This window comes from Cyprinodon variegatus, unplaced genomic scaffold, assembly GCF_000732505.1.
Source record: "Cyprinodon variegatus isolate N-32 unplaced genomic scaffold, C_variegatus-1.0 Scaffold304, whole genome shotgun sequence".
In the NCBI taxonomy this organism is placed as follows: Eukaryota; Metazoa; Chordata; class Actinopteri; order Cyprinodontiformes; family Cyprinodontidae; genus Cyprinodon; species Cyprinodon variegatus.
The window spans coordinates 388,492-404,752 of NW_015150757.1; the positions used below are offsets into that span (position 1 = coordinate 388,492).

At 37.5% G+C, this 16,261-nt stretch overlaps 1 protein-coding gene across 2 annotated transcripts in view; it reads right to left on the minus strand.

The window, feature by feature from the left end:
- LOC107090624 (attractin-like protein 1) overlaps positions 1–16,261 on the minus strand; it is a 400,529-nt gene that overhangs the window by 205,920 nt on the left and 178,348 nt on the right. For both annotated transcript variants that reach the window (XM_015384120.1, XM_015384119.1), the window contains one exon: positions 9,945–9,997. In XM_015384120.1, the coding sequence (XP_015239606.1) occupies positions 9,945–9,997 (53 nt within the window). The remainder of the gene's footprint in view (positions 1–9,944; positions 9,998–16,261) is intronic.

A 16,261-nucleotide genomic window follows, 5' to 3' on the forward strand; every position in this document is an offset into this window, starting at 1 on the left:
TATATATATATATATATATATATATTTATATGTATGTGTCTGTGTGTGTATATACTGTATATACCCCATGCTCCTATTCCTCCTTTTGACATCTTCCTTCTTTTTAACAATTGAGCAGATGTTACAAGTGCATTTCTCCACTGTGAGATAAATAAAATCCATCAATTAATCAATTTAATAATAAATGTATGAATTTAATTTTTAATGGTTAACCGAGAAATGTGTCAAACAATAAAACTGAACATTACTGTAGGTAAGACCATAACATATGGTTTTTAATTGGATAATGAAATGTGGCACAGCTTTCTAAAACTTTGTTCTTCCTCATGTTGATGATGGCGCTCTGAAGTTTGTGTATCCCTCAGTCAGAATCCATGGAGCCCTGATTAGAAAAGTAGCTCCCGCTCTGCAGCTGCTTTCCAGCTTTCAATGGCTGAACTCTGAGACATCGCAGAGCTTTTCCGCTTACAGAGCAGAAATAACAACTCTGTCACACTGCGGGGAGAGATGTTGTATCATCGGCCACCTTCTCTTTAGCTGTACAATCCCGGGGCATCACCGAGACAAAAGCAAATTATGTTTGACAAACAGTCTTGTTTTGTTCAGCATTCATGAAAACTTAGCCTGAACAGCAGATATGATCAGATCAAAGAGGATGCTTTCTTCTTTCCCCTTCCTCTTCAAGGCAGGCAGTCTCTGATGCTGCTCATTTGTTTATCCCATAAGGGTCTGCGCTGCAGCACCAGAGCATGTAGGTTTTTACTTGTCAAGGGAAAAACAGCTTGGAGATTGTGTGAGTATGTGTGAGTGCCTTCTAGTGCATCCAGTGTCTTGCACTACTTTCTTGCATATATTATGGTCCTGTGTATTTTTGACCATACAGGTGGGCTTTTCTCCTCACTGGTAATTCATAAAATATACATCTAACATGGAAAAATCCCATGCACAGAGATCCCTCTGTGAATTCAAGGCAATTAGGATCATGAGCATGCAGCAGATTTAAAAGTCCTAAGCTAAATAGGAATCCCATCTGAGCTGTTTTACTTAGGAAATTGCATATAAAAATATGAGCTCCAGATAACTCATATGAAGGTTTTACTAAATGTTTTTGAAGTCCCTAGAGGAGCTCAAAGTGAAAAAGCAGGTGTCAGTTATCCAGTTTCCTTCATTTGTAAGCTGGAGTGACCTCGGAGAACCAGAAGGACCTGAAGAAGAGCGAGAATCCTCCATCCAGAGAGCATCATCTGATAGAGATATCTACTCTAAACAGCAGCTCACAAACAGGCGTGGAATCCCTGACGATGTCATTCTATCAGAAAATCTCATTGACATTTCATTTAATGCTTGTTGTCAACTCATTATTTCCCATTTGCAACACTTTCCCGAGTGTAGCGCTCACTTCACTGTGCAGCACAGTAATGTTCAAGGACCTGGTGAAAGAAACAAGGACAAAGACAATTTCCCACATGACCGGAGGTCAACATACACTGAAGTTGATAAAAGAGTGAAGATAAGAGAGCTGGATCTATCAGAAAGACATTATTGATTTAAAGGGTCTATATCATTGAAAGTCGGAGTAATTTTCGTGAATTTTACACCCAGAGCAGCAGCCGTTCTACGTGAAGCTGTCATTAACTCCCTCTCAAGGAAACACCTACCTTGATGATGAGAGCGCAATCATTCTACTTAAAGAGTCTCTTTCAGCACTTGATCTCCACAATGACAGAAACTTTTCAAATTGTGTTTTTCTGCTGTAAAAGTTTTTTTTTTGCCTTATTCACCAGAAGAGGGCAGCACCCATACAGGAGGAGGGTGGAGTGGCAGTGAAGACAGGAGCCTTTTCTTCCAGGTTAGGGGTTGGGTGCTGGGCTCCAGCTGATGGACATTTTTTAAATAATGACCTTTGAACCTGTTATACCGTACTTTTTACTATACTTACGCAATGAAAATCAATATTGAGCAACAATATTTATCATAACAATAGCCAACTATGTTCATAGGGTCTTAGTCCGTATGGGATGGGGGGAAATCCGCATTTTTTGTACGTTTTTGCGCAAGACTGTCCAAATACAGTTTGTCTTACAATTTAAAAGTTAAAAACTAACGCTAATATTATTAAATGTTCAGTCCTTTGTGAAAATATGAATGTCTGATCTTTCAAAAATTGTAGATTAAAGCAAAACACTTAAAATAAACCTTTTAAACAAAAACAAAATTGAATTTTTCTTTTTTAAGACAAAGTTTGCAAAGTCTACCAGCTACTGCAGTAGCTCCTCCTACCCCCTTTGGAGTGTGATGGCCTTTTTTTCCCCTGCAGAAAGTTTGCTGTTGCTGTGTCTTTCAGGGTTTTTCTTTCCTCAACAATCCATTTCATCTCAATGTAAAAACACCACAATGCCTTTTTCCCACACTCTGAAAAGGACAGCTGAGACTCGGAGGACACACACTGGGACAAGTCTTTTACTGTAATCACAGTGTTGAAGATCAAATGTCAATGTGAAGTCACATCCCTGCGGTAGAGATTGCTTGAGCAGCCGACTGCCATTCAACTTCCTTTTGCCAGCGGCTTTCAAGCCTCAATAGGGGAGTGATTCACCGGTTTTCAGCTGAAGCTACATACGTAGCCACCAATTCTTCTCCGGGGAGGAGTGCTTGCTGGCCGAATCAGACTACATTTTGCCTACGATTCAGGAGAGCTGAACGTAGTTTCGTGTTTTTCCAGAGTTTCAAAACTAGTTGAACGCAATGTTTTTTTTAACCCACCTGCTGAAGCAGATGAGAAAGCTATCTAGTTCTTGTTAACCCACATTGCCGCCCGCGGAACAGCCGTGTCCGATTGCTGTATGCCGAGGAGCCGCTAGAAACCACTGACCCTTGGTGTAGTGGAACTGTGAATCCGCCGAACCGTGACCCGTTGGTTAAGCTGTTGTTGGAGCCGTTTTACAGCCGTCTGAGCCGCTGGTACAAGCTATAAACCGCCACTTTAAAGTGGCGGCCTTTTTCAACCTGTTAGAAGTAACAAAATAAAGCCCTGCAAAGTTTACTTCTGTGGTTTGCATAAGAATAATTCAAGTCTTTCTAAGAACTGCGTCATGGATGAGTAATTATATTTCCTGAACCAAGTTGAACTCCTGGACTGAGAGAAACCAATGGAACCGAGCCAGCCGGGTTTGCCAGCTGCTGCCAGCTGAACTAATCCACTGGTTCCAGTGTCACAACATTTTGATGCCTTCACTGTTTTGACTGCATTTAACATCTGCTAGTAATTTAAAGGACACTTTGAAAGCATTAAGCCTTAAAATTAACATTCATCAGGCTCTGAAAACCCCTTTTTTTGCTTGCTTTTATTTACTTGTTCTTATTTTCAGTAGTATTTCTACATAAGTTAATAGATACAATAATACTTTAAAAACAATTACTAGCTAATAAAGTTCCCAATATGTTCTTTGGTGGTTATTTTATTCAGTGAACGATTTATCACTCAGACCAAATCCCCCTGCCTTTGAATGAACAGAGACAGATTGATTTGGTTGGTGATTAATGACTCTGCTAATAGCCAAAGTCTAAATTACTAAATTGGTGAAGACAAATGGATTTAACAGCTAATCCAGGAATCCAATCTTTATATAAAAGACTAAGAACCATGGTGAGTAAGCAGTTTAAAGTTATAATATTAATTGGTTTTACCCTCAATTTGCATGACCAATTAATTAACTATAGAATCCAGTTCTAGTTATTAATATAATCATAATCTGGTCAAATTATAAAACAACACTATTGCTAAAGATGGGGAAAAAATGCCCTGTGGTTTTACTTTAATCTTTGTGTACGATTGTTTTTTAATTTAAGCTGCTACATGTGCCAGCCGCAACAATAGCAGTGAACAGTATCAGCATCCTGTTAACATGTATTTTTTGGCCTTGAAGAAATCATTCATTCACGACACACTGGAGACCTGATAGTTTGTTTCTTCATCAATGAATATTAAGACGTTTGACAGACAACGGATTGTAGTTATAATAAATGGCCTTCAGTCCTAAAAGCGGCACAACGCTGACTTTGTTAAAACAAAGACTGAAATTTGAGGCGGTTCCAACATTTTCAGAGCATATTTCGTCTCTGATCTTGTTTTTTTTTCTGTCAGAAAAACAAATTTAAAATCTAAGAGAAAATGACAAATTAATTTCTTATGAAATCTCTTCAATCGTGTTTAACGTAAATCTGACATGAAAATTCTTTCTTTTTCTGAGTCAGTATCCAATAGTGAATTTAGAGAGATTGTAAGCTCATCCGTCAACACCAGCTCAATTTTCCTTCTGCCTGGTTGAGCTTTTCCAGCAGGCCTGAGGCTGTCAGGCTCTACTGTGTGCAGACTGACTGGCTGTTCAGCTGTCTGTGGGTCTTACCAGTGGAGGCTGTGGACCACGCTGTGGCCGCCGCTAATGAGACAACCCTTGTAGCTGGCTGTTATGGAGTATGACAGTGGTTCATTAAAGTGTTGTCGTGGTGATGCCCACTCATAAATGCTAGCCAGACTGGGGGCAAACTCATTAAACAGCAAAGCTGCCTTTCATCAATTAACTTGTGGTTCAATAGGAAAGCCTTTTACAGAAGCCAAGCAAGTGGATCTCAGCCCCAAAAGGAATGAGTGAAAAACTGGATACTTGGATTTATTAATCCACTCATCAACTGTCATTTCTGTTAGATGCTGCAGCATGAGGGTATAAACCTGGGACTAGCTAATATCATTAATATTTACTCTGTTTTAATGCTACAGTCACACTAGTCTATAAAGTCTTTAAATTAACGTATAGATCATTAAGCATTATTAGATGCTAATGCTTTTAATGCTTTTAAACCTACCTGAGGAGATTTTATCTGTAATATGTGTCTCCTAACCCTGTTCAAATGATATGCACAACCCTAAACTAATGCTTTGATCGTTCTCATTTAGTTTTAATGTTTGCATTTAGTCTTTGGTAGGAAACCCACATATCATTGTTGGTTATTGGCATAATTACTAAATGCACAGGACATATGTAATTGTAAGAACAATGATTGGGAAGGCGCATGCGGCTTTCCAACAACTAGAGAACCTTTGGATTTACAGACAGATCAAGCTTTTACACACCATTATGAAGACTGTGCTACTCTATGGAGATTAGACCAGGAGAACCACTGTCATGACCAAAAAGAGAATCTAGATATTCATTAGGAGGTTTCTAAGGTAAGTATATTTTATGGCCTAAAAGAGCCAGCATCCAAGAATTGTGGCAGCTAACAAAATAGCAGCATGTGGAGAAAGCAATCCTCCAGACACAATGGTGCTGGATCAGCCAAACTGTCCAGAAAACAGAAAGCACTGACCAGGAACCAACAGGCAAAATGAAGGGCCTAGAAAAAACTGGCACCAAAACATGGATTCAGACACCATGATGCCCTGGACATGAGGTGAGCTGGACATTTATAGGATTCAACTCTCCTGTTATGAATTGTGCAGCAATCACTGCTTAAAAAAACCTGATCTACTTGTGTTTGTCAGAACGGTGTAAAGTCTTCTTTATTGTATTTAGTTGTTGCCACCACCGTGGTCCATGACACTAACATCACAGGCCAAGTCCTACTGGCTGGTATTTACTGCACATGCCTCATTTCATTTCACAGAAATCATAGGATGTTATGTTTCCTACATCACAGAGTAACAATCTGCCTTTTATTTTTACATCAGTGTTTAGAGACATTATTGGGAAATTTCATTGTTGCATTTAGGCACACCGGACTAAAAAAAGAGTTGCAAAGAAGTTGTTTTCACTGTTTTATTTTTTAAACATTTTCACTTAGTGAATGTTTGACAGATTTAGCATAAATTAGAGAATTTTTTTCAGCACTCTGCAATAATGTGAGCATTTATTTTTTTGGGGGGGTTTACAGCACTAGCGGATAATTTTTTCAAATGTAGGCTGACAGGAAGGGGGTATGAGAGAGGGAGAGACATGCGGCAAAGGACCAAAGGTTAGATTCAAACCTGAATTGGCTGGACTAAGGCATCCCTACATAGGCTGTGCGAGCTAACCGCTGCGCCACCTACATGCCCCTAATGTGAGCATTTCTAGAAATGTGACAAACTTTCTAGGCAACAACCTTCCCTGAATGAATCACAAGGAGCTCAAGTATAAAATGGTTTAATTAAATGTATGTGAAAAAAACAAGAATATAGTTATTTTAAATATGTCTTTGTAGGTCAAAGGTTGTTTAATTAATACAGTTTGTAGCCAATCAACTTTGAGTATTTCCTTCCATTAAGTTTGGTTTATCCCAACCTTTAAAGGACCCTGAGAAAAGTTTTTTTTTCTTTTCTTTTTTGGATCTCTGACTCACTGCAGATTTTTGTAATCATTGTTTCATCTCTCTAAAAAAGCCAGTGATGTTTGTGAAAATGATCTGGCAGTTTAAGCTCTGCAAAGGTTGATTGGAAAGATTGATAAAGGTATGTTTATAAACCTCGTGATTAACCTGGAGGAGGACATGCAGATCAATTTTCACAGCTCCTGCTCATCGTTGTCCTCTATCCTGCCCATGTTGTAAAAAGTTAATACACCAGATTCAAATAAATGAACTATATTCCTAGTTTGTTTTCAAGGCCAGTCAAACCTCCTAATGAGCCAATTATTTATTTTAGGCACTTTAAGGCAGGCAAGGTTTAAAACATGCAAGAAAGTGGCCCTAAGCAACAAGACAACTCCTGCAAGTTTTTTATTTTTGTTTTAAGCATGATGATTTTTTTCTATAAAGATTCAGTTTTAAAACAAACAAACTGAGAAATTAATATCTTTTGGCTGAAGGCCTAATGATCTGCCTCATTTTAAAATACTGAATACAAAAGCTGAGATTTTCCGATTTTAGTATTTGACAATCTTAAGCTCAAAAGACGCTGCACATAATGCTCAAAACTTCAAAAATGTGCAGGGCAGGGGTGAAAACACGCCGTAGGATTCCTTGACTCCTCTTGATGGGTATCGACCACAGACTTTATAATTAAACCAGTTGTCTCTGATGCTCAAAATGGCAGGTCATGATTTTGCTTTTTTGTACTTTTGGAAAAGATGAAAAAGTCTGTGATCTTCTTCCATTTGCTTACCAATGATTACAATTCATTGTTTGTTTATTGCAGCAAATATAAAGTAGGTTATAATGTGACAGAAGGAACAAGTCAATGAATCTTACTGTTTGGAAAGCAATGCACGTGTTTATATATGCATGACTTCTGAAGGTTGAGATAATATTAATAATAACAATAATACATTTTATTTGTAATGCACTTTACATATAGGAAAAAATCTCAAAGTGCTAAAGGTCAAATCATTATAGAAGGGTAAAATCAAAATTTTAAACTAAAGATCACTTTAAAAACACATTAATAAAATCAATAGCATGATTGTAAAATGTTAAAGGTCATACGTCCTGCTAAAAATAAATGTTTTTTGTCCTTTTTTTGTCAACATAAACCCGTCACTTTGATCTACTTTGCTTCTGTGGTTAATAAACCAAATATTATTCCACATTTAAAAGCACAGAAACCTAGTTGATACAAACTTTTCCTTTTCATATTTCAGTTTTTAACCAAATAGAGCCTTTACCCCTATATAGGTTAACCTGAAAAAAAAATTAAGTTTTTTCCCCCCTCCTTATCAGTCCTTTCTGCTCAATGACATTTAAAGCTAATATTGACCTCACTCACAATTGCAGCCCCACTCCTCATGGTAAAAAGGAAGTGGATTGCTTTGAAATTTCTCATTTGCACACAAATGCAATCTGTATGCGTGTGCAGAAGACCGCAACTTTGTGGCGGGAAGGGTTTGGATGTATTTACATCCGATCATGCTTGCTCTTGTTCAAACAGTGTTACACCGTAATGCCTTTATTAATGAAAGTCATAATGGAGTCAAACGTATGCAGGGAAATAAAAAAAAGAAAACACACAGCACTTCAGCTGTAGCCATAGCGATATCAAAGAGCCCTGCAATCACAGACTAATAGCTCCTAAAACCAGTACATGTGTATCCGGATGCATATGTATTACCTAAAGCAACACACAATGCTGAGAAAGGGCACTGCACTGGTGCCATCTAGTGATTTTAAAGCTAAAATTTTGTTAAGGATGGTTTCTTCCTTAACAAATTGTGACATTTCTGTTTCTCGCCTTTACAGCTCCATTAACAGCTGTAAAAAGAAAAAGTTTCATCATTTTTCTACATTTCCTGCATATATTGTTGAAAACACTTTTATTTTCATTTTCTCTAGGATCTCTAGGTGCTGGTAGCACTCCTTTAACTGCTCCATTTCGTCTGCCATTGCAGCTTTAATAGTCGCACTAACTCTAGATGGTTGACATTGACAGAACTTGAACCGTCAGCCAGTATGGTGTATTATTTGGAACGATGATATTTTTTCTAGGATGAGTGATGAGGAGAAAGGGCACACACTTGCATGCTACAAAACATCTGTTTTCTCTACTGCTTTCCCCCTTCATCTGCCCTCCAGAGTCAAAAACCAGCAATTTGTTGCAAATAAGCTAGTCAATGTGAACCCTGCCTTGCATCTGGAAACAGGAAAACAAAACCCATCAAGAAAACATTACTTTTATTTCCTCTTTCTCTATCCTCAGTATGAGAGGAAAGAAAATTATTACTTTTATTTCTTAAAACATATTTCCATGCTTCAGGGATCTTCTGTTAAGGATCTTTTAGTTTTTGCTTCCAGAATCACTGAAAATTAGACATGTTTTTACTCATTTCAGTCTCAAAATCCATGGAAATGAATGCTGTTTATTTTAAAATGCAGCAGATTTAAGGTGCAGTAAAATAACACTGTATATCCCATCAGCATTACATCAATATTGTCCTTTTTCCTATCCGTATATTAGTAGTTTCCATACATTACAATATCTGATGAAAGCCAGAATTTATCAAACCTCACTTCAAAAAACATTGGCCAAATTAGAGGACTGATTTCCCCCAAAGACTGAAAAAGATAGTTTTGAGCAGACTGCATTATTGAAATGCTTTGATTTTTTTTTCCTGCACTAAACACAAATCAATAAGATAACAAAAACTTATTTAAAATGCTTCTGCTCAGAGTCCTTACAAAGTTTTCCAGCAGAGCGGTTTGCTGAGGTCTGTCAACCGTTTTGGATGTGTTCAACATTTAAATGGCCGCTATTAGCAGTTATCGGTCCCCTTCAATGGCTTCAGATTGTGCTTCCTTTGCCTTCTAGTAGGTTTATTATCAGAGTGCGAAATACGGGGGGTCCAGGGGGGCTCGACCCCCCCGATTAACCCATGAGACCCCCTGAAAGCCTAGATAAAAAAATGAAGAGAAGACTGTTATATCCTGACAATCAGAAAAAATAAAAGAGATTAAACTTACCGAGAATCAAACTTACCAGGCATAGATTTACTCTGAATTAATCAGAGTAAATCTATGCCTGAATGCACACATCCAGGTCCCTTTTAACTAGAAGCGACTTGTAGAGAACCTTATTTGCGTTTAGTTTGGATTATGCACGCTCAGCAATCCAAAATCAAGGGGAAAACAAAAATCTTTCCTAACAATCATCGACATGAGGCTTATAATGTTTCTCTGGTTTCCATGTTATGTATGAGCGACTCATAATAATAAGAAGTTTTCTATGCATTTCAAGAGGAGTGTCCGCAGTAGACAGATTAAAGGTCTTTGGTTTGTTATTTAAGATCCAGATGCAGGTTGGCTAACATTTAGATGAATGGTTTCTGCTTCAGAGCCGTGTGTCTACATACAAAGTGGCTTTCAAGGTCAGTTTGCGTCCAGGGGTATGGAACATTGCACCGACAGACAGTACAGCTCATACAGGTGTATGTGTGCAAGTCAGAGACAATGGGGGGGGGGGTGCGTTTGAGCATACTTACAATAACAGGTTCCACGGAGGGGGTTACCAAGGTATCGGTTTTCTGAGTCACATCTGCAGCAACACAGGAACGTGGAGACGGGCCGGGCATAAAGGAGGAAAAAGCATAATGGCATTAGCATTCAGCACTGGGAAGATTTTCTAAAGAACTTTTTTTTAAAGGTGTGTGTGTGTCAGCTGGGCTTTGTCTTCCTAGAGCTGCTTGGTAGGTAATTTCCCGGCTGGTATGAACCGGCACACTTTCAGACTCCAAATACAGACAGAAACAGGTTTTTATAGGAATGTCTCAAACACACGGTGGTGGATTAGCATTTATCTGTGCTCTAAAGGATCTAAAGACAGAGCTGAAAAACAAGGGACTCAATATCAGTAAAGGAGTTTTGATTCTTAGAAATGATCCCAGTAGAGCTTTATTGGTCAGAAAAAAACAACACAGTTATTCATTTAAGGTAAAAACTACATATCTAATGTTAACATAAAAATAACAATAGAAATCTCTATTTATTTTGAGCGATTCATGTCCTTAAAAAAGCTACCTCTCCAGGTATGTCAGGCGTCTCAGTCTGCGGCTGCTATTTTAGTCAGAGCTACTGGATTTGTTATTCAGACTGCCTGAATTATTCTCTTAAGTAAATGAAAAAATAGACTAAACAGACTCTATGTTGCGGAAACACTCCCAAAATTCAGCATGGGAAAACTTTAATCTACTTCCTATTAAAGACATAAATGCAGAATAATGGGCAGTTTTCTGTTTCCTTTACTGATTAAAATGAAGAATTTCTGACTGATTCTCACTGATTAAAGTGATATTAGATGTAAAGAAAGTGACTGTTATTTATTGCAAACAGCGACACAGGAAACAGAGAATATAGGGGACCTGGTTCAAACCAAACATAATGAATTTAGAAACAATTCAAGTTATTCTAATGAGTTTCATCCACATTTAATGCCGAAATAACTGAATTTCTTACAGAAGGAAGAAACTGTCTTTTCAAACTTTGCTGTAAAAATTATAATATTAAAATATTACAACCCTACAGGGTTTTTTTTTTTAAGTTAAAAGTTAAAGTTAAAAAGCCTTTATTGTCATCATATTCTACAACGGATACAATGAGATTTTTGGGACTTCCATTTCAGCTACCGTGAAATTAAAAGAAATAAAAATATACGTATATTAGAAGGAAAAGGAAATGTAAACAGTACTGGCACATATTGTGGGTGGGGGGGGTGTTTAAGAGTGGGCCCACAGGACCTCCCGGAGGTGCAGGTTCCTGGAGGGGGTGTAGTGCAAAACAGGTGTAAAGTGACCGAAAGTGCAGGTCGGAGTTGAGGGCGGCAATGGCTTGGGGGAATAAACTGTTTTTGAGTCTGTTTGTCCTGATCCTCATTTGCCTGTAGCGCCTTCCAGAGGGCAACAGGTCAAACAGGGCGGAGCCAGGGCCAAGAGTATTATATAGCCTGGTCAATAGCTTCCTATTAAATTATATGTGGATGGAATTAGAAGGACCAATGCCTGCCAAGGTAAAAGTGAGCTCTGGGCCAGAAGGTCACTGTGGGGGTGGGGTACAGCTGGTTCATGGGGTCTATGGGTCTAATTCTGTGGATCTTAATCCAGGCAGAGACTTCTCCTGTTCCTTCCTAGTGATCTACCAAACATTGTATTCTGCCTTCTTTGATCATGCATTAAAAATGGATTTAACAAAGTTTTTGATATGATTAGGACACGGTCTTGAGATAGGGTTCTTTTGTTAGCATCGGGGTTCAGGGTTGGATTAGGGGTGTCACGATACCAACATTTTCTACTCAATATCAATACTTGAGGTCTTTGTTTTTATCCTTGGGATAAAAAAAGGGACCCCAAAATTTAACAGAAATATTTTTACTGGGTTTAGCTGCTTAATAAGTTGTTGGAACCCAGATTTCTCCACAGTGTAAATAGGAACCTGATCGATACATATGAACTCTGCCACAGCTCTGTTTATTTTCATGCTTCTGGAGACGTGGCATCATATTTCTGTTGTTGGTCAAACATAGATGGTAGAGTCGGCTGTGTTTGCTGTTTGGACGTTTCTACTTCTCTCTGCTTCATTCTGTGACTTCAACAGAGAAAGGTGGTGTTGATCATTTTGAAAACGAGCATCGTCTCTGGATGCAATGTTTTAGTATCAATACTTTTTTGAGTATCAATGCTTTTGACAACCTCTAGTTGGGAATGAGTAAAAATTTAAAGGAGCACATGAATTCAGCCTAAATCTAATACCTCTAACTAGTTCAGTCCCGCCAAACACCTGATCAGCATGAAAGAAACTTTTAACTCCTGCAAACCTCTGATAGTTACACAGCTTTTAAAGTGCCGTAATTCTTGTTTCTTCACTATGAGGTTAAGTTGATTGCATGTAAAAGTGATTTGGTGTTGAATTGTTGTTCCAGGGGAAAAAAGACAGCGAGGAAATATTCATATTTACATATAAAACGGGAATGGCTGCTTACAGATGGATCAGTTTCAATCTGACTGAGTTTGAGTTATTTTCTCATAGGAGTAAACTGATAACTGCTGAGCTTCTTTTAGGACACTTTGCTTTTCGGATGGGTGGGTAGGTGTTGGGTCTTAATCCTAAATGATGATGTAATACAGACCCTTTGAATTCTCTGTAGTTTGTCTTTTTTTGTATTTTAAAGCTCCACTTGGATCCAGGTTATGATCCAACAATACAAAATGAAAATGCTAGTGTTCTAGATTTAATGGATCTAATCTAGAGGTGGAGGGAACACATAAACTGTCTCAGTCCATTCTGCATAAAATCACTGCTTATTTTAAAACCTGTGCTCCCATCCATTAACTAGAACACCATGGATGGAGACAGATTTCTTTTATTTCTGTTTCTACCAGCGGAACATGATAATTATATAAAAAAGAACACATAACAAGATCAACAGAAATGACAGAAAATAGAGAATGCTACACAATAAGAAAATAAAATGTATTTACTGATAATCAAGTTGGAAAACAGAAATGATTTACTGGACTTCTAGTCCTCATTACTGTCTTGTAATGCCTGCTATTATATTAGTTTTAAACCAGACATTCCTGTAAACACATCACTGTTGCTTGGTTGAAAGGATGTTAGTTGTCTGTGGCCTGCTATGTCTGGATGGATGCAAATCATTGCTAAACATCTGAGGATTGAGAAGAAAATAAATAACTAAATCTGTCCCTAGAACAGGCTTTCATCCCTGATAGTAGAGGTAAAAAGCTCTTCTGTCTTTAAACGCGGGAGCACTGTTGAGCTACGTGTTCAAGGCATCTGGCTTAAATCACTGCCAAGATTAGACCTGGAAAGTTTTTCCATTTTATTATTAAGGCGATCAAAAAGTCAGTGGCTGATTTCTCTTTTTTTCTGCACGGAGTAAGAGGATTCAACAGGCAAACTGTTAAGACACAGGCACAACTTTGACTTTAATCAATGCACTTTGGATGCTGACTGCATCTAAAGAAGCAAAGGCATCATTAAGAAGGAGGGATTAACAAATCTTCAAAGTAATGAGAGGCCCCTTGAAAAAAATAAAATAAAATTACAGCTATTTACTTGACAATCAAACTTTCTCACAAAAACTCAAAAAATCTGAATGTCCCACACACTCACGCATACACCATCAAACTGTTATATAAACCATCAATTCTCTGACAGATAGCATCAAACTCCCAGACAGTGTTGATTTTGGCAGCCATCAAGTTTTTGTCTTAGTCTTTGAGCCTGATCTTGAGCGGCGTTTGGCATCTTAAAATGTGTGTGAACGTGTTTGTACGCATGGAGCGGATCTTCAAAGAAAATGCAAAGCGAGTTGAGTTTGCAATTCAACAGAGGGTCTGCAAACCTTTATTTTGCACATTTACCTTAATCAATATGCAGATGATATTATGCAGATGATATTCTAGTGACCAAACTGTGCAAATTCATAGGTGGATGATATGCAAATGTAAAAACATGTAACACGTCCAAAGTGATTTTCCAAATCAGAAACTCAACTGCAGTTTTTTTATGTCTTTCTACTACTTCTGAAATTCAGGTCTATTCCAGGGCAAACAATAAAATTATGATAATGTTGAAGGAAAAGGTGTATGAAGGCCGGCACAAATTAATGCAACAGGACAGCAGTCTTCCTACCAATAAACCAAAAAAAAAAAAAAAAAAGATTAACCCTACTGTGGCATGTTTAAAAAAGTTAGAAACTAGACTAAGGGGGGAGAAAACTCAAAAGAGACACACAGAATAAATTTTTTTTTTTTTACAGCTTTCCTCTGACTCACTAGATTAGAAGCTATAGCAGCGTTGACCTGTTCTCCTTTTATCTGATATTGTAATAATTAAAATACATAAAAACTGAACATTTCATTTCCATCATTCAGTCTGGGTGGTTTGATTTGTTTGGTTCTTTATTTTGTAAATATGTGACTGACTCATTTATACTACAACAAAATCAAACATACCCAGAATCCAACCAATTAAATAAGTTTGCTTTTGCTAAAGAGGGCTATTAATCTGAGGAAACGTTAACGATTGCCAATGCTGAAATGAACAATGAGCATTTAAGCCTCCTAAATGATTTATGTCTGTGTGGCTGCCAACATGAGGACGGCAAACTAAAGCAAAAAGGCAAATATGCTAAAAAAAAATGAGAGTGATTTTAAAAGCTGAGCAGTGAAAGGAGAACCTGACCTCAGAGGGAGAAGAATTCTGAGACTAAATGGGAAGCAAAGTGTTTCTTTAAGAAGTTTCCCGCGATGTTAAAAGCCTTCCAGTTGCTCTCAGCGAAGCGTCACAAAGGAATTAATAGATGATCATTTTGAGCCATTTCCAACACCAACTGATTTAATGGCACAGTTCCGACATCATTAGCTGGCTTTGAGATTATAATTATACAGAAAGAAGGAAAAAAATAAACTTTAATTGTATATGTTTTAATAAAAATTTCAAACCCACACTTCAAATGTTGAAATCTGACCGATACACTTAGATAAGTAGATGACAATTCAGGTTTTTTCGTTTTCACTGTCCTTATTTGTTTTATTTAGTGTTTTTAGCAATTAGAAAGTTGGATAAAAACAGTTAAAATGAGAGCCAGAGGCAAGGCATTTTCTATCATGGGGGAGGGACACTTTAGTTGTGAACTCTGAGCTCAAACAAAGTCAGGCCAAACACTTAGGTAGCTTACAGCTGCTTTAATAGGGAGTAGAATAAGGTGGCACTGCTTTTTTAAACTCAAATGACGGCGCACACATTCACAGCAGCTCTGAAAGCTCAGCTCTGCTTGTTGCTATCACAGACCTCCCACTACCAATAAAGATAGAGAGTCAAGCTCATGCTGGTCCTGCATGTATATCAGAAAAATCTATTTACTTTAGGAACAAATGGGCACTCTATTTCACTGCTTTTACAATGGGTAGCAATTATCATATGAAGTGAAACTAAGAACTAAACCCTTTCAGAGAAACCGCATTGATTCCTGTGCAATAAAATCATCAATCCAAAAAAAAAACAAAAAAACATATGAATGAAAACCTGTAATTAATAAATGTGAATTCTAATTGTTTTCACATATTTAGTAATCTGGCATTAAAATAACTTTGCCTTTATGCCTAAAAATGGTTTTAAAAAATGTGAACATGATGGGAACAACTTTTTCCAAAGAGAGTCAAAATGGCCAGACTTTAAACTTCTCAATAAATCCAAACATTATTGGCAACTATTAAACACCAATGGCTAGAGCACAATTGTAAAACATTGTAAAAAAAAAAATGGCAGAATCAATTAAAGAAATTATAGCAAATTACACAAAATGAGTTAAAATTTGGTATGTAATGTTTAAAAAAATAAAATCATTAAAAATCTATTTTAAATTGATTCTAAGTTGGGCTACATGATACACATATCTCTGGTAAAACATTTCGAGCAAAACCAGCCAACCAACCAACCATCAAGAAAATGTACAAACCAAACAACCAGCAAAACAAATCACAAACCAGTTAACCACCCAACAGAGCAACCCATCGAAAAAACAAATGTGCAAACCACCAGACCAACCAATTTACTAATACATACATAGCAGCAAAGCAACCAATGGAGCAACTGTAAAACCAACCACCAGACCAACCTATAAACAAACAAACATTATGAACAAATTAGACAACAAAACAAGCCAACTAACCAACCAAAAGACCAACCAATGAACAAACTCACATATATATCAACAGAGCAACTAATATCCAGTGGTGTCAAAAGTTCACACATTTGTTACTTAAGCAGAACTATAGATACT